Here is a 16,992-nt window from a genome sequence, read left to right as displayed (position 1 = left end):
CGAGCTCGTGTCCCCCTACCAGGAACAGCAGGTGGGGTGACAAACCCTCTGGGGTGGTGGGTCCTGGCAGATTCGGTGTCAGGAGGCAATTTTAGCTGGGGTGGTGGAGGCCAGAGGGACACACAGGTCCTGCCAGGGCCTTGGTGGGGCTGGCACCCTCCAACCCCATCCTGGTCCCCTCCCGGTCCCTTCCCTGTCCCCTCCCGGTCCCAATACCACAGCGGCCATGGCTCAGCCACCAAATTAAGTAGTTTTTTATCTCTTCTCTCAGCAGCAGGAGGAGGAGAATGGGAACCGAGCAGGTGAGCACTGGAGCTGTGCGTGGTGGGGACCCCCGCGTAGGGGGTGTCACTGCCCGGTCGGTGGGCACAGGGGCTGCCACAGGTCTCAGTGGGTGTTGTGGGGACATTGTCACCATCTCTGCTGACACCATGGCCTAAAGTATCAGCTGGTGGTGAAGCAGCGCGGTGCTTTGGTGGCACTTGGCATGGCAGACGGGCTTGGTGTCCTCAAAGCCCTTGGGACGTTTGCTGGACCTCACGCCCGAGGGGGTTTGTCCCAAAGCTGTGGTGTCCCCGCGCGGGGTGTTTGGGGACAGGGACACAGCCCTGCCAGCGGCTGAGGGTGACGTGAGCGAATGTGAAGGTGTCAGGACGGATTGTCACGCCGGCAGCGTGACGAGGCACCGGGGCTGCTGTCCCCGGGGGCTGGGCTGGATGCAGGTGACAACAGCCAGACCTGTCACCCAGTGCCCGTCAGGGCTGGGGGGCCAAAACTGGCCTCGCTCCAGGAGGCCCCCGGGGGGTTCAGCATCCCTTGTTGTCACCATCCATCCACCACCTCCAATCCTCAGGTTTTCGCAGCACTCGGTGACATTTGTTCTTTCAAAGGACCGCGGCTGCAGCCACGCTGGGGGGGACATGGGGTGACCTGAGGGGGGTTTGCCCAGGGCAGGACTCTGCAGGTGCGGGTGGAGGGGCTTGGGGACATGAGGAGGGCACCGCGAGGGGACAAACGTGCTTCTTGCCATGGGGCGGGCCCAACTGTGCCCCTGACCCTCTGTCCCCGGGCAGCAGGTCCCCCCCGGAGCCGCCTGGAGCCCATGGACACCATCTTTGTGAAGAGCGTGCGGGAGGACGGGCCGGCTCACCAGGCTGGGCTGCGCACCGGTGAGCAGGGACGCGGGGGAGCTGGGGACCGTGGGGGGTCCAGGCTGCTTGGGGACACACGTGATGCTCTGCCAGGGACTCTCCTGCTTGTTCTGCTCTTTATCTTGCATTGTCTCTCTTCTTTTGTCCCTTGTCTCCCTGCTCTCTCATCCCTCAGAGCAGGGTTGGGGACCACATGGGTTGGGTTGGCTTTGAGGTCCCCACAGGACCTGACTCTGCCCCTGGCCGTGTTCACACCCCGCTGTGAGCCACCGCAGGGACAACTGAGTGCCACCACGTCCCCACTCACCTGCGGTGACACTGTCTTCTCCCCCTGCTCCGTAGGGGACCGGCTGGTCAAGGTGAATGGCGAGAGCATCATCGGGAAAACCTACTCGCAGGTCATCGCGCTGATCCAGAACAGGTGAGTCCCCAGCATGGGGAGGGGACATGAAGGGGACATGTCACAGCAGGCACTTTCCCCTGGGTGTCACCAGGGTTGGCAGGAGCCGTGAGTCACTTGCGCGCCCGATGGTGCCGCAGGGGAGCAGGGGCAGGCGGTGACACTGTGACTGTCACTGGGGACAGGGACGTGCTTCTCCTTGCTGGGGACAGGCAGGGACTGACCCCCCTTGTCCCCTGTCCCTGCAGTGACGATGTGCTGGAGCTCGCCATCATGCCCAAGGACGAGGACATCCTCCAGCTGGTGAGTGTGCTGGGGACAGGGCTGCCTCCAGGGTCCCCCAGTGGCGCTGTCCCAGCATTCCTGCCCCCCTAAACCTGGGGGGCTGCTCTGTTCCTGCCCCCCCAAACCTGGGGGGCTGCTCTGTCACTGCCCACGCTCCTCCTGTGCCTTGGGTGGGGGTGGCCTATATTGCTGGGGGCACCTGGGGACATTTGGGGACTGGGCAACATCCCTGGAGTAGCAAAGGGTGCAGAAACAGATGAACTTTAGGGGCCAGGACAGGAAGGATTGGGGGATGTAGCCACTGTTTTTTTGGGGGGGAATCCTTGGGCACAACTGGAGGGTGAGTTGCTCTGGGTCTCCACCATGAGGCTGGGGGGGTCTTTGTGCCCCAGCAAAGGGGGGGTCACACGTCTGTGCCCGTCCCGGGTTCTGAGGATCCCCTGGGTGTGGAGTCAGAGGCACCAGTGAAAAGTGAGAAGGGAGATGGGGCCGTGCCGGGGTATTTTGGAAGGACGGGAGGGAAGTGAGGGGGCGGCATTTCTAGGTGCTGGGGGTGCCCCATAGGAAAGTGGGATGTGGGGGGGGCTGCAGCCCTGCCCAGCTCACTTTGATGGGGGGTTTGTTGGGGGGTGTGGGCAGCATCCCCACACCTGCCTTGTGGTTCAAGTCCCCCCACCCTGACCCCCCTGTCCCCCCACAGGCATATTCACAGGATGCTTACCTGAAGGGCAACGAGCCGTACTCCGGGGGGGCACAGAGCATCCCCGAGCCACCCCCCATCTGCTACCCACGCAAGACCTACCCCTTCCAGACACGGGGTGCTGAGCCCCCCCCGGGCCAACCGCTGGACTCCCGCACCCCCTCGTCCCCGCTTGGCCCCACCGCGCTCGCCAGCACCCGCAGTGATGGGGGGGGCAGCCCCGCACACCGCCCCGATCAATCGCCCCCCGGGGGGCCCCCCCCACGCCCCACTGCCCCCCATGGCCCCCCCGGCTCCTTCTCCCGCACCGGCTGCCCCGGCAACGTCACATCCTCCATCGCATCCGACCGCTACGGGGTGCCCCCTACCTGCTACCCCAAGCACCTCCCGGAGCACCGGACTCACTGCGGCTTCAAGGAGGGTGTGGGGGGGCTGTCGGGCCCCACCCGGGACACGGCGGGCAGGGTGCCGGGCCGCCAGGAATGCCAGCAGGCTCTGTCCCGCTGGTTCTGCAGCCAGGAGCCGCGGCGCAGCTCCTCGGAGGAGCGGCGGCACGCCATGCCCCCCCGGCACCGCAGCGTGTCCCAGGACCGCCTGGGGGGCTCGGGAGCGACCCCCCGGGGGTGGCCGCACAGCGCCTCGCACGACACCCTGCTGCAGCCCCCCCGCGAGGGCTGGGCGCCCCGCGCCCGCTCCCACCATCACCTGGGCCGCTGCGGGCGCTCCATGGAGGCTCTGGAGCCCGGCGCTCTGCTCGCCACTCGCCTGGACCGCTCCGCCTGGCCACCCGAGAGGGGCTGCCGGGCCACCGGCACCGGCACCGCCCACCCCGTCCCGCACGGCTCCTTCGCGCCTTCTTCCTCCTCCTCACGGGAGCCGGCGCCCGTGCAGAAGCACCCATCGCATCCCAACCTGCCGAGCGCCGACGATTCCGGATACATCGGGTACCGCAGCTACAGCCCGTCCTTCCAGCGCCGCACCGGGCTGCTGCACGCCCTGTCCTTCCGCGACCCGGCTTTCGGTGGCCTCCCCACCTTCAGCATCTCACCACGGCCGGAGAGGGTGGTCCCCGCCGTGCCACCAGCCACCGGTCCCCAGCCGGTCCCCAGCGCGCCCCGGGAGCAGTGGCCGGAGAGCAGCCGGGCACCCGAGCAGGCCGAGGAGCGGAGGGAAGAGGTGGTTTTGCGGCAGAAGCCGCCCACGGGACGCAAGATGCCGCCCCCCCTGCGGCAGATGAACTTTGTCTTCCCCGAGGGGATGAAGGAGACGGACATTTGTGACCCCCCCCCGGCTGCTGGCAAAGGGGACAGGCCGGTGGCCGAGCGGACAGGCCGGCACGTGGCTCCATTAGCGGCCCCTGAGGACTCCCTGGCGTCCATCCCCTTCATCGGTGAGTCGGGGGGCTCGGGGGCGGCTGCTCCAGGAGCAGCGGTGGGCAAGGCCCATGCTGGGGAGGGAGAGGATGGGGGAGGCTGATGCTTTGGCTTTGCTGGGGGGACAGGAGTGTGTCCTCCATCCCAGACACCTGCAAACCCACCAAAAAGCGCCAGGGGGGGTCCCAGCAGGAACTTAGTCCCCATGTCCTGTCCCAACCCCTCCTGCAATGTTGTCCCCCCATCCCAGATGAACCCACCAGCCCCAGCATCGACCTGAAGGCCAAACATGTCCCCGCCTCCTCGGTGGTCTCCAGTGCCATGAACTCGGCCCCCGCTGTCGCCACCAGCCCCCCTTCGCCCACCTTTGCCTTCGCCCTGAGCCGCCACTACTCCCAGGACTGCAGTAAGTGCTGGGGGGGCTCAGAGAGGGGGTCTGAGGGGATGGAGGATGGGCAGGAGCAGCCCCCCCAGCCCCAGAGCTGAGCAGCGTGTGCTTTACCCGTGTGCCCCCCAGGCAGCATCAGGGCCGGGCGCCGCTCCTCCTACCTCCTGGCCATCACCACCGAGCGCTCCAAGTCCTGCGACGATGGTCTGAACGCATTTCGGGATGAGGGGAAGATCCTCAGGTAGGGCTGAGCCCCCCCTGCTCCAAGTCCCCTCACCGCACAGCCCCTGTCCCCGCCACCCCGCTCACGGGGGCTGCTGTCCCCACCAGGAGGATGCCCAGCCGGGTCCCCAGCCTCCGCATGCTGAGGAGCTTCTTCACTGATGGGGTGAGCGTTGTGAGATCTCGTGGGGTCCTGGGGGTGCCCCCGACACCCAGGGGTTGTTCTGCCTGGCTGGGGCGCTGGCAGTGAGGTGATGCTGATGGCATCGTCCCAACGGTGCCCTCCGGTCCCTCCCGCAGTCTCTGGACAGCCTTGGCACGTCCGAAGACGCCCGTTCTAAAAGACACTCAACCTCCGACCTCTCGGACGTCCCGTTCAGCGCCGTGAGGAAGGAGGGCTGGCTCCACTGCAAGCAGATCCTCACCAAAAAGGGGAAGGTAGGCGGGTGTCCCCCGCAAAACCCACCCAATGCTGTGGATACTCCTCACCATGAGCATCTCTGAGCCCTGAGCCTGGCCGGTGATGTGGATGCTCCCCGCCACGAGCATCCCTGGGGTCTGTGTCCCATCCCTGGGGTCTGGGTCCCATCCCTGAGCCCTGGGTCCCATCCCTGGGATCCTATCCCTCCGCCCCATACCTCATCTCTGAGGTCCCTGCTCCATCCCTGAGCCCCGTGTCCCATCCCTGAGGTCTCTGCCCCATCTCTGAGGTCCATGAGCATCTCTGAGCCCTGAGCCTGGCTGGTGATGTGGATGCTTCCTGTCACGAGCATCTCTGGGGTCTGTGTCCCATCCCTGGGGTCTCTGTCCCATCCCTGAGCCCTGGGTCCCATCCCTGGGGTCCTATCTCTGAGCCCCGTGTCCCATCCCTGAGGTCCCTGCCCCATCTCTGAAGTCCATGAGCATCCCTGAGCCCTGTGTCTCATCCCTGAGGTCCTTGATCATCCCTGAGGTCCATGAGCATCCCTGAGCCCCATGTACCATCCCTGAGGTCCTCGAGCATCCCTGAGCACTATGCCTTATCCCTGAGCCCTCTGTCTCATCCCTGAGGTCCTTGAGCATCCCTGAGCCCTGTGTACCATCCCTGAGGTCCTTGAGCATCCCTGAGCACTGTGCCTCATCCCTGAGCGCTATGTCTCATCCCTGAGGTCTTTGAGCATCCCTGAGCCCCGTATACCATCCCTGAGGTCCTTGAGCATCCCTGAGCACTGTGCCTCATCCCTGAGCACTGTGTCTCATCCCTGAGGTCCATGAGGATCCCTGAACCCCATGTACCATCCCTGAGGTCCATGAGCGTCCCTGAGCCCCGTGTACCATCCCTGAGGTCCGTGAGCATCCCTGAGCCCTGTGTACCATCCCTGAGGTCCATGAGCATCCCTGAGCCCCGTGTACCATCCCTGAGGTCCGTGAGCACCCCTGAGCCCCGTGCCCCGTCCCTTCTCCCCGCAGAAGGTCGGTGGAGGCATCCGGCAGTGGAAGCGCGTCTTCGCCGTGCTGCGCACCCACTCGCTGTACCTGTGCAAGGACAGGCGGGAGGCGGTGACCTGCGCCCCGGCCCCAGGTGAGGAGGAGCCGCCGATCAGCATCCGAGCGTGCCTGGTGGACATCTCCTACAGCGAGACCAAGAGGAAGCACGTCTTCCGCCTGACGACCGCTGACTTCTGTGAATATCTCTTTCAGGCAGAGGATCGGGAAGACATGCTGGCCTGGATCAAAGTCATCAGGGAGAACAGCAAGGCCGAGGGCGAGGTGAGAGCCACATGGGGCTCCCGGCTGCCTCTGGCTCTCCCGGCACTAACCGCCTCGGCTCTCTCCGGCTCTTTGCCTTGTGCTGCTTCCCCAAAGGCCACGGCCGGCTCCTGCGCAGCCGGACGCGGTGGGGCTCTCCGGTCCCGTGCCGTGCTCCCAGGGGTGCACAGGGACTCGCGGTCGTCGCTGTGTCCAAGGAGAATGCGGCTCTGGGGTGTTCGGTGGCACGGCTCTCTGTGTGCTGTACCAGGGTGCTCAGTGGCACGGTTCTCCATGCGCTGCACCGGTGCTTCCTGGCAGGGTCAGTGCCGGATCGGCCGGCGGCGTTTGATGGGAGAAGAGCGCGTGTGGCTCTGCCGCGGTTGTTGTGTCTGATGGAGAGAGATTTGTCAGGGAGATCCCTGCGAGTGTCGCGTTTGGTGTCTGCGCGGGGCTGGCGCTGGCTCAGGGCTGAGCCCCCTCCAGGCAGCCGTGCTCTGTGCAATGAGTTGCTCAGGTCTGAGGTGGGGAGAGCTGCTCCCCGGAGCCACGGGCTCCAGCGAAGGATGCTCTGCCAGGCTGGATGTGCCAGTGCCGTGCTGGGTGTGCTGGCGCTGGGCTGGCTGCGTGCGGTCTCACCGTGGTGCTGGGATGGCCATGGTGGCCTCGTTTGGTTGCAGCGATCGTGCCAGCATTGTGGAAGGCTCCGGCCCTGGGGGGTGCGTTGAGCTTGGAGCGGTTTCTGGTTTTCTGTGGCACTGGAGGGTGCCAGGGAACTGGCATAGCCGGCAGCACCGGCACAGGGAAGATGTCGCCAGGTTGGAGCACATAGAGCTGTTTGGGCAGCCACGGGGGCTGCGGTGCCGCTGGGCAGGACCGTGTGGGCAGCGTCTCGCAGGGATGGGCGCGTGTTTTCGGATGCTGTGTGGTGCCGCGGGTGTGCCCGGCGTGGGCAGACAGAGCCGTGCGTGCCATGGGGGGACGTGCTTGTCCTCGAGCCTCTGCGGCCGGCTCGGACTCCCGCACCACGGCAAGGAGCCATGGATACTGCAGCGGCTGGTTCGGGGCAGCGGGGACCCCATCCTGCCCTCGCCTGGTCCTGCTGGCCCTGCGCGGTGCCCGGCAGAGCATGGACTTGCCTGGGGCCACTGGTGGCCACGTTGCTCAATCTCTCCCTTCCCCTCTTCTCTCTGCCCCCCCAGGACCCTGGTTTTGCCAGCCAAGCGCTTATCAACAAGAAGTTAAATGACTACCGGAAAGTGAGGTACGGACCGGGGGGCGGCGGGCACCGGGACCCTTCAGCGCTTTATTCACCTCCGTTTTCAAGTGATGGAGCAAAGGCAGCTGCTCCGGTGATGGGGCAGTGCCAGCGGCACCCCGCTTCCCTCGGGGGGCTGGGGGGTCTGGTTCAGCCAGTCACTGAGCAAAGGGTTAAAGGGGCTCAGTGCCCACCAGGAGCCCCCGGTACCCAGTGTGGGGTGCAGCCCCAGGATACTGGGCAGCCCGGGAGAGATGCTGGTGTTTGCTGGGAGGCTTTGCACGGGGCTGGTGCCCCAGCTGTGCACCTCCTGAGCCCCCGCTCTCCCCGCAGCCCCGCGGGCACCAAACCCGATTCCTCGCCCAAGGGCTCCCGCGGGCTGGGGATCCGAGCCGAGTTCCTGAAGCAGACGGGAACCAGTGCACCCCGGTCCCCCAGGCAGGATGTGGCTGTCACGAAAGGTGGGTCCTACCCAGGGACTTTGCAAAGAGGGGGGGACCTTTTCCCAGCGCTGCCATGGAGCTTGTCCCCACAGGGCAGCAGGGATGCTCTTGCATTTGTCCCAACTCATTAGCAAATGATTCTGTGGGTTTTTTTCCTCCCCAGATGAGAGCAGCTCCCAAAAAGCCCCGTGGGGTATTAACATCATGAAGAAGAACAAGAAATCTGCCCCCAGAGCCTTCGGGGTGAGGCTGGAGGACTGTCAGCCTGCCCTGGACAACAAGGTACAGCCCTGGTGGCAGCGCCAGCCCTTGGGGACACCCCACACAGCCCTGGCAGCCCCGTCACCCGCTCCCTGTCCCCGCAGAACGTCCCCCTGATCGTGGAAGCTTGCTGCAAGGTGGTGGAGGACCGAGGGCTGGAGTACATGGGCATCTACCGCGTCCCCGGGAACAACGCCGTGGTGTCCAGCCTGCAGGAGCAGCTCAACAAGGGGGCCACCGAGATTAACCTGCAGGATGAGGTGAAGACATGTCCCTGTCCCCATCCCTGTCCCCATCCCTGTCCCTGTGCCTTTTGGGTGCTCTTGAGGCTGTTGTCCCTGGCTCTGTCACCATCCCTGTCTCCATCATCACCATCCCTGTCACCAACACGATCTTCCTCCCTGTCTCCATCGCTGTCACCTTCCCTGGAGTGGCAGGGCCGCCTAGCGGTTGGCGGCAGCAGTGTAGTGGCAACCTGGGGACACATTTGTGTCCCCTTGTGGTGACACCAGCACAGGGCTTTCCCTGCCCAATGCAGGGTGAGGACAGCCACCCTGCCATTCCCACAGCCACAGTGTGCTGGCTGGTGTCCCCCTCGGTGTCGGTGGCCTGGGACCCCCCTGGCTCGGGGACACTCTCCAGTGGGTGCCCAGGGTGGTTCCTTTGAGCAGCCTCTTCTGTCCCCCGCAGCGGTGGCAGGACCTGAACGTCATCAGCAGCCTCTTGAAATCCTTCTTCCGAAAGCTGCCCGAGCCTCTCTTCACCGATGGTGAGTCACTGTGTCATCCTTGGCCCCCACAGTGTCACAGGTGTCCCTGTGCTGATGGCCGCATGTTGGTGGCTGATACCAGCAACACATCCCACCTGTCCCTGCACTGGGGACACGTCCCCAGACCCTGTGACAAAATGATCCAGTGCCCACCCAAGGTGGCAAGGAGCTCTGCAGACCCCCCTCACTGAGTCCCCAGTGCCAGCTCTTGTCCTTGTCCTGCTGTGCCCTGTGCCAGTGGGACCCCACTAGCACCGCAATGTCTCTGACTGGTGCATCCGGGGGTCCCTGTCCCCAGGGAGTGCCCCCCACCCCATTCTGACCTCCCCTTGTTCCACTTCCAGATAAATACAATGACTTCATTGAGGCGAACCGGATCGAGGATGCCAGCGAGAGGATGAGAACACTGAGGAAGCTGGTAGGGACGTGGGGACAACCCTGAGCCCCCCCTTGGGGACTGATGTGGGTGGGAAGGGGCGGGGGGGTGAGCAGAGAGCTGACCTGGTGCCTCCCCACAGATCCGGGACCTGCCAGGTCACTACTATGAGACACTCAAGTTCCTGGTGGGTCACCTGAAGACCATCGCGGACCACTCAGAGAAGAACAAGGTACCGTCTGTCTGTCTGTCCATCCCACGGCCAGGCAGACCCCAATTGGATCTGGGGAACAAATTCTTCCCCAAAGGGCTGTGGGGCATTGGAACAGGCTGCCCAGGGCAGTGCTGGAGTCACCATCCCTGGAGGGTTGGACAGACGGACATGAGGTTCTCAGGGACATGTGGCAATGCCAGGGGTGGCTTATGGTTGGACTCCATGATCTTGAGGGGCTTTTCCAACCCAAATGATTCTGTGATTGAGGTGGGTTGGGAAGGGAGATGGTACCTGATGGGGTGAGGGGTGACCATAGGCACCAACCCTGGCTCTGGTTGCAGATGGAGCCCCGAAACCTGGCACTGGTGTTCGGCCCCACGCTGGTGCGCACGTCCGAGGACAACATGACCGACATGGTGACGCACATGCCCGACCGCTATAAGATTGTGGAGACCCTCATCCAGCACGTGAGTGGCGCTGGTGGCGGGAGGAGGGGGCTGATGGCACCCAGGGGACGGTGCCCCCTGCCCATGCTGAGCCCCCATTCCTGACCCCCCTCCTGTCTCCCCCCACAGTCAGACTGGTTCTTCAGTGACAAAGAGGACAAGGGCGAGAAGGTGAGTCCTGTCCCCCAGGGGGTCTCACTGTGTGGCGGGGGGGTCACAGAACCTCAGCTGGGCCCTGAGGTGCCATCAGCAGCCCCCTCACCACTATGTCCCCCCTGTCAGACCCCCGTGGATGAGAAGGAGGCTCAGTCCGTTCCCAACATCGAGTACCTGCTCCCCAACATCGGCAGGACCGCGGCGCCCGGCGATGCCGCAGGTGAGGAGCAGCGCCCAGGGCACCGTTTCCCCCTGTCCTGGCACCCCAGGGCGCCCCTCCAGCTGCTGTGTCCCCCCCAAACACCGCTCTGGTGCTGGGCTGCGGCAGACTGGGACATCCCAGCATCCTTGTCACTGAAAGATGGGGACATCCCCGCCAGGGGTGACACGGGAGCCCCCTCCCCGCTCTCCCCTGTCACCTCCTCTCCGGTGGCTGCTCCTTGTCCCCCAGCCACCCATGGGACCCCCACCTGTGCTCACCCCCACGCTGCCAACCCGGAGACTGGGAGCCTTTTGATGTTCGACTGATTTCTTACGTTCTTTCCTTGAACTTCTCTGTGCTGTCCTCTTCCTCCTCCTCCTCCTCCTCCTCCTCCAGCGGATCTCCTCGAGAGCTAGAGCGGGTACAGTGTCCACCCGGGTGCATTGCTCACGCACTAACCCCTCCGGTGACCACGAGAGAGCGGGAGCAGGGGGGACAGCGCGAGGGGATTTTGTCCTACCCAGACACTGTCCCCAGGGTCCCCAGTGTCACAAAGGGCGGATGAGACCCTGGGGAGCCCCAAATCCTTTAATCCTTGTTCTCCCACATCGTTGACCAGTGGCATTGGGGCTGCGGGTGGTACCTCCCAGCAGGGATGGGTGCTGGGTGTCCTGGGACCGGTGCACACAAATCCTGGGGTTTGGGGGTCCCAATGCCCCGGGGGGGGTCAGCACCCCCTTTCTGCCTCCCCCTCTCTCGTCGTCAGCAGCTGCTAACCCCATCCTGGGCGTGCGGGGTGGGAGGAGGTGTCTGTTGTTTTGTGCCTGTCATTCACACCATGGCAGCACAGCCAGTGCTGCCTGTCACCCCTGTGTCCCCCGTGTGTCCCCTAATGCTCCCAGTGAGTCCCAGCCTGTCCCAGACCCCACTCCAAGGCTGGATGTGGCATTGAGCCAGGTCCCTGTGCCCCATCTCGGTGACATGGTGGTGGCAGCACTGTGCCCAGCCCCAGTCCCCTCTGTGCCACATGGCCATGGGGGGGTTGTGGCCCTGCTGCTGGCATCCTGGCTGTGTGTCCCAGCCGTGTGTGCCTGTGTGTCCCCTCCTTGTCCCCACCCCTCCCCTTGGGGCTCTGCAGCCATTGAGCAGTACCAGGGCCAACCCTGCACCACCAGAGCCCCCCCAGCCTGCCGGGACCCCCATTCACCACCAGACCCCTCCCAGCCCCTCCTGCAGCTGCCAGCACAGCTCGGTGTTGGCGTCCCAGACAGGAGCCAGCCCGCCTGGTGGCCCCGGCATGTCCCCATCCTGCTTTTGGGGAACGGAGCAGCATCCCCCCAGCTCTACCCACCAAACCCCCTTCTCAGCACCCCCCATACCCAGCGCCTGACTGACCCCCCCTCTCTGCTCTGCTTTACAGGCTTGACCCGCAGCGGCTCTGCCAAACCAAAGGTAAGAGGGTGTCAGCCTGGGGGTGGAAGGGAGGGACACGATGATGGCTTGGGGGGACACAGAGCCTGTCCCCAACCCTGGCACTGCCGTCCCTGACTCTGGTGTCACCGTTTTCCCAGGGCACGTGGCCGTCGCGGAAGGCGCCACCGCACCGGGAGCTCCTCGCCATCCCCTTCGTCTCGGCCGCCGCCCGCAAGAGGAAGAAGAAGAGAGAGGCTGAAGGTGTCGGGAGCAGCACCGATGACGATGCGGAGCGCAGGGACACTCCGAGCCATGGGCAGGAGGACAAGGGGACCGTGGCCACCCCGCCAGCCCCCCACGGCACCGGCACCGAGCCGGCGGCCCCCAGCCCCACCGCGGCGGAGCGGGAGAGCTCCCTGGAGCCCGGGGGTGCCGCGTTGGATCCTGCGCCCGACGCTCGCTCCATCGTGTCCGGCTACTCCACTCTGTCCACCATGGACCGCAGCCTCTGCTCCGAGGGGCCCTCAGTGGCCGGGAGCCGCGGGGACGAAGCGGATGACGAGCGCAGCGAGCTCAGCCACATGGAGACGGACACCGAGAGCCGGCAGGTGGACGGGGGAACTGGGGACGAGGACAAGACCCCCACGGGCCGCCCCTCCTTTAACTCCCACCACCTGATCCAGTGCGACACGCTGGCCCGCAGGAAGATGGGGCGGCCCCGGCCGGCCGGTGACACCCCAGCACCCCCGGGGGGTGACGACCCCGTCCCCCCGGGCCGGCCCTCGCTGCGGGAGCAGCTCCGGCAGCGGCTCCGATCCTCGGCCGACGACATGGGGGTGCGGCTGCGGCGGGCCCGATCCCCCGAGAGCCGCCGCAAGAAGAGCAGCTGGCGGCGGCACACGGTGGTGGTGGCACCCGGTGGCCTCAAGGACCTCAACTTCAACGAGTGGAAGGAGCCGCAGGGGCGGGAGGTGGCCCTGAGCCCCTGCCGTGACAAGGACTCGGGGCTCAGCAGCCTGGAGTCCCCCAAAGCGAGACCCCCGGCCCCCACGGAGACACCGGGCACCATGACCCCCCCAGGCACCCCCGCCACACCCTTGCGCTTCCCCCAGTGTCTGTGACCCCCCGAGATGTCCCCGCTGTGTCCCCCCCTCCAGCCAGCGGTTAATTTAAGGACTCACCTTCCTTCTCGTATTTAATTGTGCTCTGGACAAGCTGCTGTTATTTAACGAGTCTCGGTGGCCCCCGTGCCACGGGTGGGACAAAGTCACCTTGTCCCCCTTGCTTTGGGGACCCATAGTGATCCCACGTCACCATCCCGAGGTGCCCCGGCCCCCCCGGCAGTGCCAGGAGGGGCGAAGGGGGCTCATGGGGACTGTCCCCCGCCCCAGGCGGTGGTGACCCTGCTGTCCCCAACCGCGGCGGTGCGAAGTGCGGGCGCTTCCCTGGGTGCTGCGGTGAGACCTTGGGGATATTGGGGACCTTGGGGACCCCCTCGGTGCCATCGCACTGACCTGGCTCTGTGCTGTGCTGGGGGGGTGGCTGAGCTGGGTGGTTCCTGTCACCACAGATGGGGTCCCCATGGGCTGGGTGTGACAAGAGGGGCTGGCAGTGGCGTGGGGAGGGGGGGACACTGCTGTCACCTGCACCCCCACGCTCCGCACAGCCCCCTCCCCAGCCCAGAAGCACTTTAGGATGGAGAGGGGGGGACACGGGGACCCCCGGCCTCGCTGTGCCATGGGCTCGGGTGGGGGGGGCGGGGAGGGGGGGGCTCAAGTCACGTCACTGTTTCTCCGTGTTGTTCTTATACGTTATGCAAATATTTGCTGTAAAGTTGTTTTTCTTTCTTTGTAAATATTGTCTCTGACTGTGTAACATATTCCAAAGGATTTATAAGGATTTTTTAAGACGTTTTGCTCAGCGGAAAGGCCACCCCCCCATATCCCCCCCTTCCACCCCACCCAGGGGACGTGCTGGACCAGTGTTGACTTTTTAAACCCTCCTGCATGTGCCCCCCCAGGCCCCCCTGTGTTGTACAAGTCGGCTGCAGAGCCGCTATATGCAAAACACCCCAAACACCCCGCTTCGGATGCTGCCCCCACCCCCCCAACCATCCCAGTCTATATATTGGAAATAAACTGGTTATTCAAGGTGGTTTCCTGCTGTTATTGCAACCCCTGCTTGGGGGAGGTCAGCACATGGAAGGGTTTATTGTGGATTTGCTATCAGTGTGGGGGGAGATGAGATGGACCCCCCCAGCACCCCCAGACCCATCCTGGGGGGACCAGGGTGGTTTGGGGGATCACAGAATGGACTGGGTTGGAGATCAAGTCCAACCCTCGGTCCAACTCTATTATTAGATCGTGGTACTAAGCGCCATGTCCAAGCTCAGCTTAACAGCCTCCAGGGACTGTAAGTCCAGCACCTCCCATTCCCACCCCATCAAAGCGACGCAAGACCCCAAATCTGTGGGGGGGGTGTGTGGAAATAAAACACCATAGAAAACGCAATTAAAAAAAAAAAAAAAGTAATTTTATTATTAAAGCCAAACACTCTGATAGAAAAGAAAAGTAATAAAGGGAAAAGGAAACTAAAAAGCAACCCTTTGTCATCGGAGTTTCGTTTTTTGCAAGTTACAATGGTCACGTTGCGCACAGAACTACCCATGGCACCCACAGCGACACAGGGACGGGGCGGGGGGGGACGGGGTGGGTTCCCCCCCGACACCCTCGCTTCTCTTTTATGTTTTTTTAAGGTATTTTTTTTTTAATGATTTTTTTTTTAATTATTTTCAAACAGTTCACGAGAAAATTCATGCTCAGAGACACACGACGGCGTAGAAACCCCAAAACAGCCTCTAAAGAGTAAAAGCGGGGTGTGCATGCAGCGGGCGCCTCCGACACATGCACGATGCAGGCAGCGCTTTGTTCTTTATCTTTTTTTTTCCTTTTTTATTTTCCTTTTTTTTTATTCTTTTTTTTTTTTATCATTTTCGCAACATTTTCAACATTTTTTTTATTATTATTATTATTTTTTTATTATGTTGATTTTCCTCTCGCTTCAGCGAAAGCACCAGCGTTGGTGCCATGAAAGGACGGACACACGCACGCAGACACACGCACGGACAAACCAGCTTGATGGGCAATGGGGTGTGTGTGTGGGGGGGGGGGGGACACAGAAATAGGTGCCCCCCCCACCAAGCAACCCATCACCCAAAGCTGTGGCTTTGCTACAGTATTTCACTTTGGTACCAAGAAAAGAATAATTTATCAATTAAATTAAATACAAACGCATGGAGTGGGTGCTATTGCTGCTTGGGGGGGGGGGGGTTCAGCACCCTAGGGTGTCACTCACCCCCCCCCAAGTGATGGGGACAGTTTGGGGATGAGGATGGAGGATGCGAACTCAGCACGAGGAACCGACCCTCAAAAAGCACAAGGAGCTCTAATCTAACCAGGGAAGAAAATCCACCCCCTAATATACCAGACGTGAAGAGATTTCTTTCTTTTCTTAAATATTTATATATATATTTATATTACGTATACTATATATATATAATATGTAAATATATTTTTTAAAACAATATAAAATGTTAAGACACTTCACTTAAATGTAAAGAGTTGCTTTTTGCAATCCAAAGAAATTGCATCATGATTATTTTTTTTTGTTGTTTTTTTTTTTTCTCTTTGTTATTCAAAAAAGGCTCGTTCTGCTGTACAAAAATGACTGAGATACAAAAAAAGAGGTGGGGGGGGGAAAAGAAGAGAAAGAATAACAAACAAAACCAAGCAAACCCAAGGACGAACTCGCCAACGAAAGGAGTGATTTGATCTGGTGGGTGGGTACGGGGACACACACACACGCGCACCCGGGGTGATGGGGGGACACGCACCCCAGGGACCCACCCCCCCCGGGTCCCCCCAGGCTGGGGTTGCTCCCCCGGGGACATTGCTGCGGGTCGGGGGCTCCCGCTTGTCCCTGGGAAGGGGACAGAGGTCCCCGAGTGTCACCGCATCCCCGCCCGGGTGCCATTTAAAGTGCTATGTTACAAATGGAGGGTGACGATGTGACCTGGTATCGTCCCCTCCCCGCCTATTTTACATCCGCAGTGACCCCCACTGGGGACGGCAGTGACCCCCCCCCCCCCCCCGGGGATGGCAGTGACCCCCCCCGGGGATGGCAGTGACCCCCCCGGGGATGGCACCGACCCCTCGGCCAGCGAAGGACCCGCGGTGTCACCTGCCGCCCCCCGGGACACGGAGCGTTGTCCCCTCGCGGGGTGGCGGGGGCGGGCGGTGGGGACGGGGTGGCGGGGGCTCTTCGGCTGCGTGCCACGTTGTGCGGGGGGGCCGCCCGGCTTCCTCCTGCCTTGGAGCTGGTGAAACTGGTGAAACTGGTGGAGTGAAGCTCTGAGAGCTCTTCAATAAACAGAAAATGGGAGTTGGGGGGAGAGGAGAGGGAGGTTGGAGAAAGGGGGTGTACGGGGTGGGGGGGGGAGAATAAACCAACAGCAACCCAAAACGCAGCGAAACGAGAAGGTAAAAAGAGAAGAGGAAGGGGGGAAAGAAGAGAGAGAAACGGAAAGCGGCTGGTTGGCCGTTGCGGAGCGAGACGGGTGACGAGTCGGAGCGGAGGCGACACACGGGGTCGGCCACACCGGAGCGGAAACAGCGAGAAAAACAGGAGGAGGGAGGGACGGGGGTGACGGTCCCTCCTGGAGCCTCAAGAAGCCAAAAGTCCCCGGGAAGAGGAGCCCAAGGAAGAGAGAGGAGCCCCGGGAGCAGGAGAGGATGCTCAGAAGGAGATGGACGAGTTCCTCGCCCCAAAAGAAGTCAATACGGGGATGGAGGTCCTGCCAGCGGCGGGTTTGTCGGGCACCGCGGGGGAAGGAGGAGTCTCGCTAGCATCTTTAGGTGGTCTAGCGGCCTAGAAAGAAAAGCAAGATTCAAGGAGGAGGAGGAGGAGGAAGGAGAAGGAAAAGTCAAACAGTTTCTGAAAAAAAGGGAAAAAAAGAAAAAAAAACGGAAAAGGAAATGAAATAAAAGTTAAAAATAAAATAGAGTTAAATAAAATAAAAAATAAAAATAGAATAATCTAAAATAAAATTAAAATAAAATAAACAAAGTAAAAGAGAATGAAATAAAATAAAAATAAGACGAAGTAAAAAACCAAAATATTAAAAATAAAAAGTAAAATTTAAAAATTAA

The 16,992-nt window shown here is 62.1% G+C and overlaps 2 protein-coding genes across 20 annotated transcripts in view; one reads left to right on the top strand and one right to left on the bottom strand.

The window, feature by feature from the left end:
- ARHGAP23 (Rho GTPase activating protein 23) overlaps positions 1-13,935 on the top strand; it is a 30,081-nt gene extending 16,146 nt beyond the window's left edge. For 4 of the 9 annotated variants that reach the window (XM_065856131.2, XM_065856130.2, XM_065856128.2 and 1 more), the window contains exons 3-24: positions 272-302; positions 1,074-1,169; positions 1,494-1,572; positions 1,800-1,854; positions 2,537-3,926; positions 4,160-4,315; positions 4,427-4,538; positions 4,628-4,685; positions 4,820-4,957; positions 5,969-6,268; positions 7,450-7,511; positions 7,839-7,966; positions 8,112-8,230; positions 8,314-8,469; positions 8,900-8,978; positions 9,323-9,396; positions 9,497-9,586; positions 9,910-10,035; positions 10,144-10,185; positions 10,297-10,390; positions 11,793-11,824; positions 11,944-13,935. In XM_065856131.2, coding sequence (XP_065712203.2) covers positions 272-302; positions 1,074-1,169; positions 1,494-1,572; positions 1,800-1,854; positions 2,537-3,926; positions 4,160-4,315; positions 4,427-4,538; positions 4,628-4,685; positions 4,820-4,957; positions 5,969-6,268; positions 7,450-7,511; positions 7,839-7,966; positions 8,112-8,230; positions 8,314-8,469; positions 8,900-8,978; positions 9,323-9,396; positions 9,497-9,586; positions 9,910-10,035; positions 10,144-10,185; positions 10,297-10,390; positions 11,793-11,824; positions 11,944-12,906 — 4,380 coding nt within the window. In that variant the 3' untranslated portion in view covers positions 12,907-13,935. Of the gene's footprint in view, positions 1-271; positions 303-1,073; positions 1,170-1,493; positions 1,573-1,799; positions 1,855-2,536; positions 3,927-4,159; positions 4,316-4,426; positions 4,539-4,627; positions 4,686-4,819; positions 4,958-5,968; positions 6,269-7,449; positions 7,512-7,838; positions 7,967-8,111; positions 8,231-8,313; positions 8,470-8,899; positions 8,979-9,322; positions 9,397-9,496; positions 9,587-9,909; positions 10,036-10,143; positions 10,186-10,296; positions 10,391-10,621; positions 10,763-11,792; positions 11,825-11,943 lie in introns of those variants that run through there. The other 5 variants (XM_065856126.2, XM_065856125.2, XM_065856124.2 and 2 more) reach the window with 5 other exon arrangements.
- A 362-nt stretch (positions 13,936-14,297) lies between these two features.
- The window catches only part of SRCIN1 (SRC kinase signaling inhibitor 1), a 64,546-nt gene continuing 61,851 nt past the window's right edge, over positions 14,298-16,992 (bottom strand). For all 11 annotated transcript variants that reach the window (XM_071818059.1, XM_071818064.1, XM_071818061.1 and 8 more), the window contains one exon: positions 14,298-16,711. In XM_071818059.1, coding sequence (XP_071674160.1) covers positions 16,580-16,711 — 132 coding nt within the window. In that variant the 3' untranslated portion in view covers positions 14,298-16,579. The remainder of the gene's footprint in view (positions 16,712-16,992) is intronic.

Source organism: Patagioenas fasciata, chromosome 22 (assembly GCF_037038585.1).
Source record: "Patagioenas fasciata isolate bPatFas1 chromosome 22, bPatFas1.hap1, whole genome shotgun sequence".
NCBI lineage: Eukaryota > Metazoa > Chordata > Aves > Columbiformes > Columbidae > Patagioenas > Patagioenas fasciata.
This window is presented reverse-complemented; position numbering and strand designations above follow the sequence as displayed.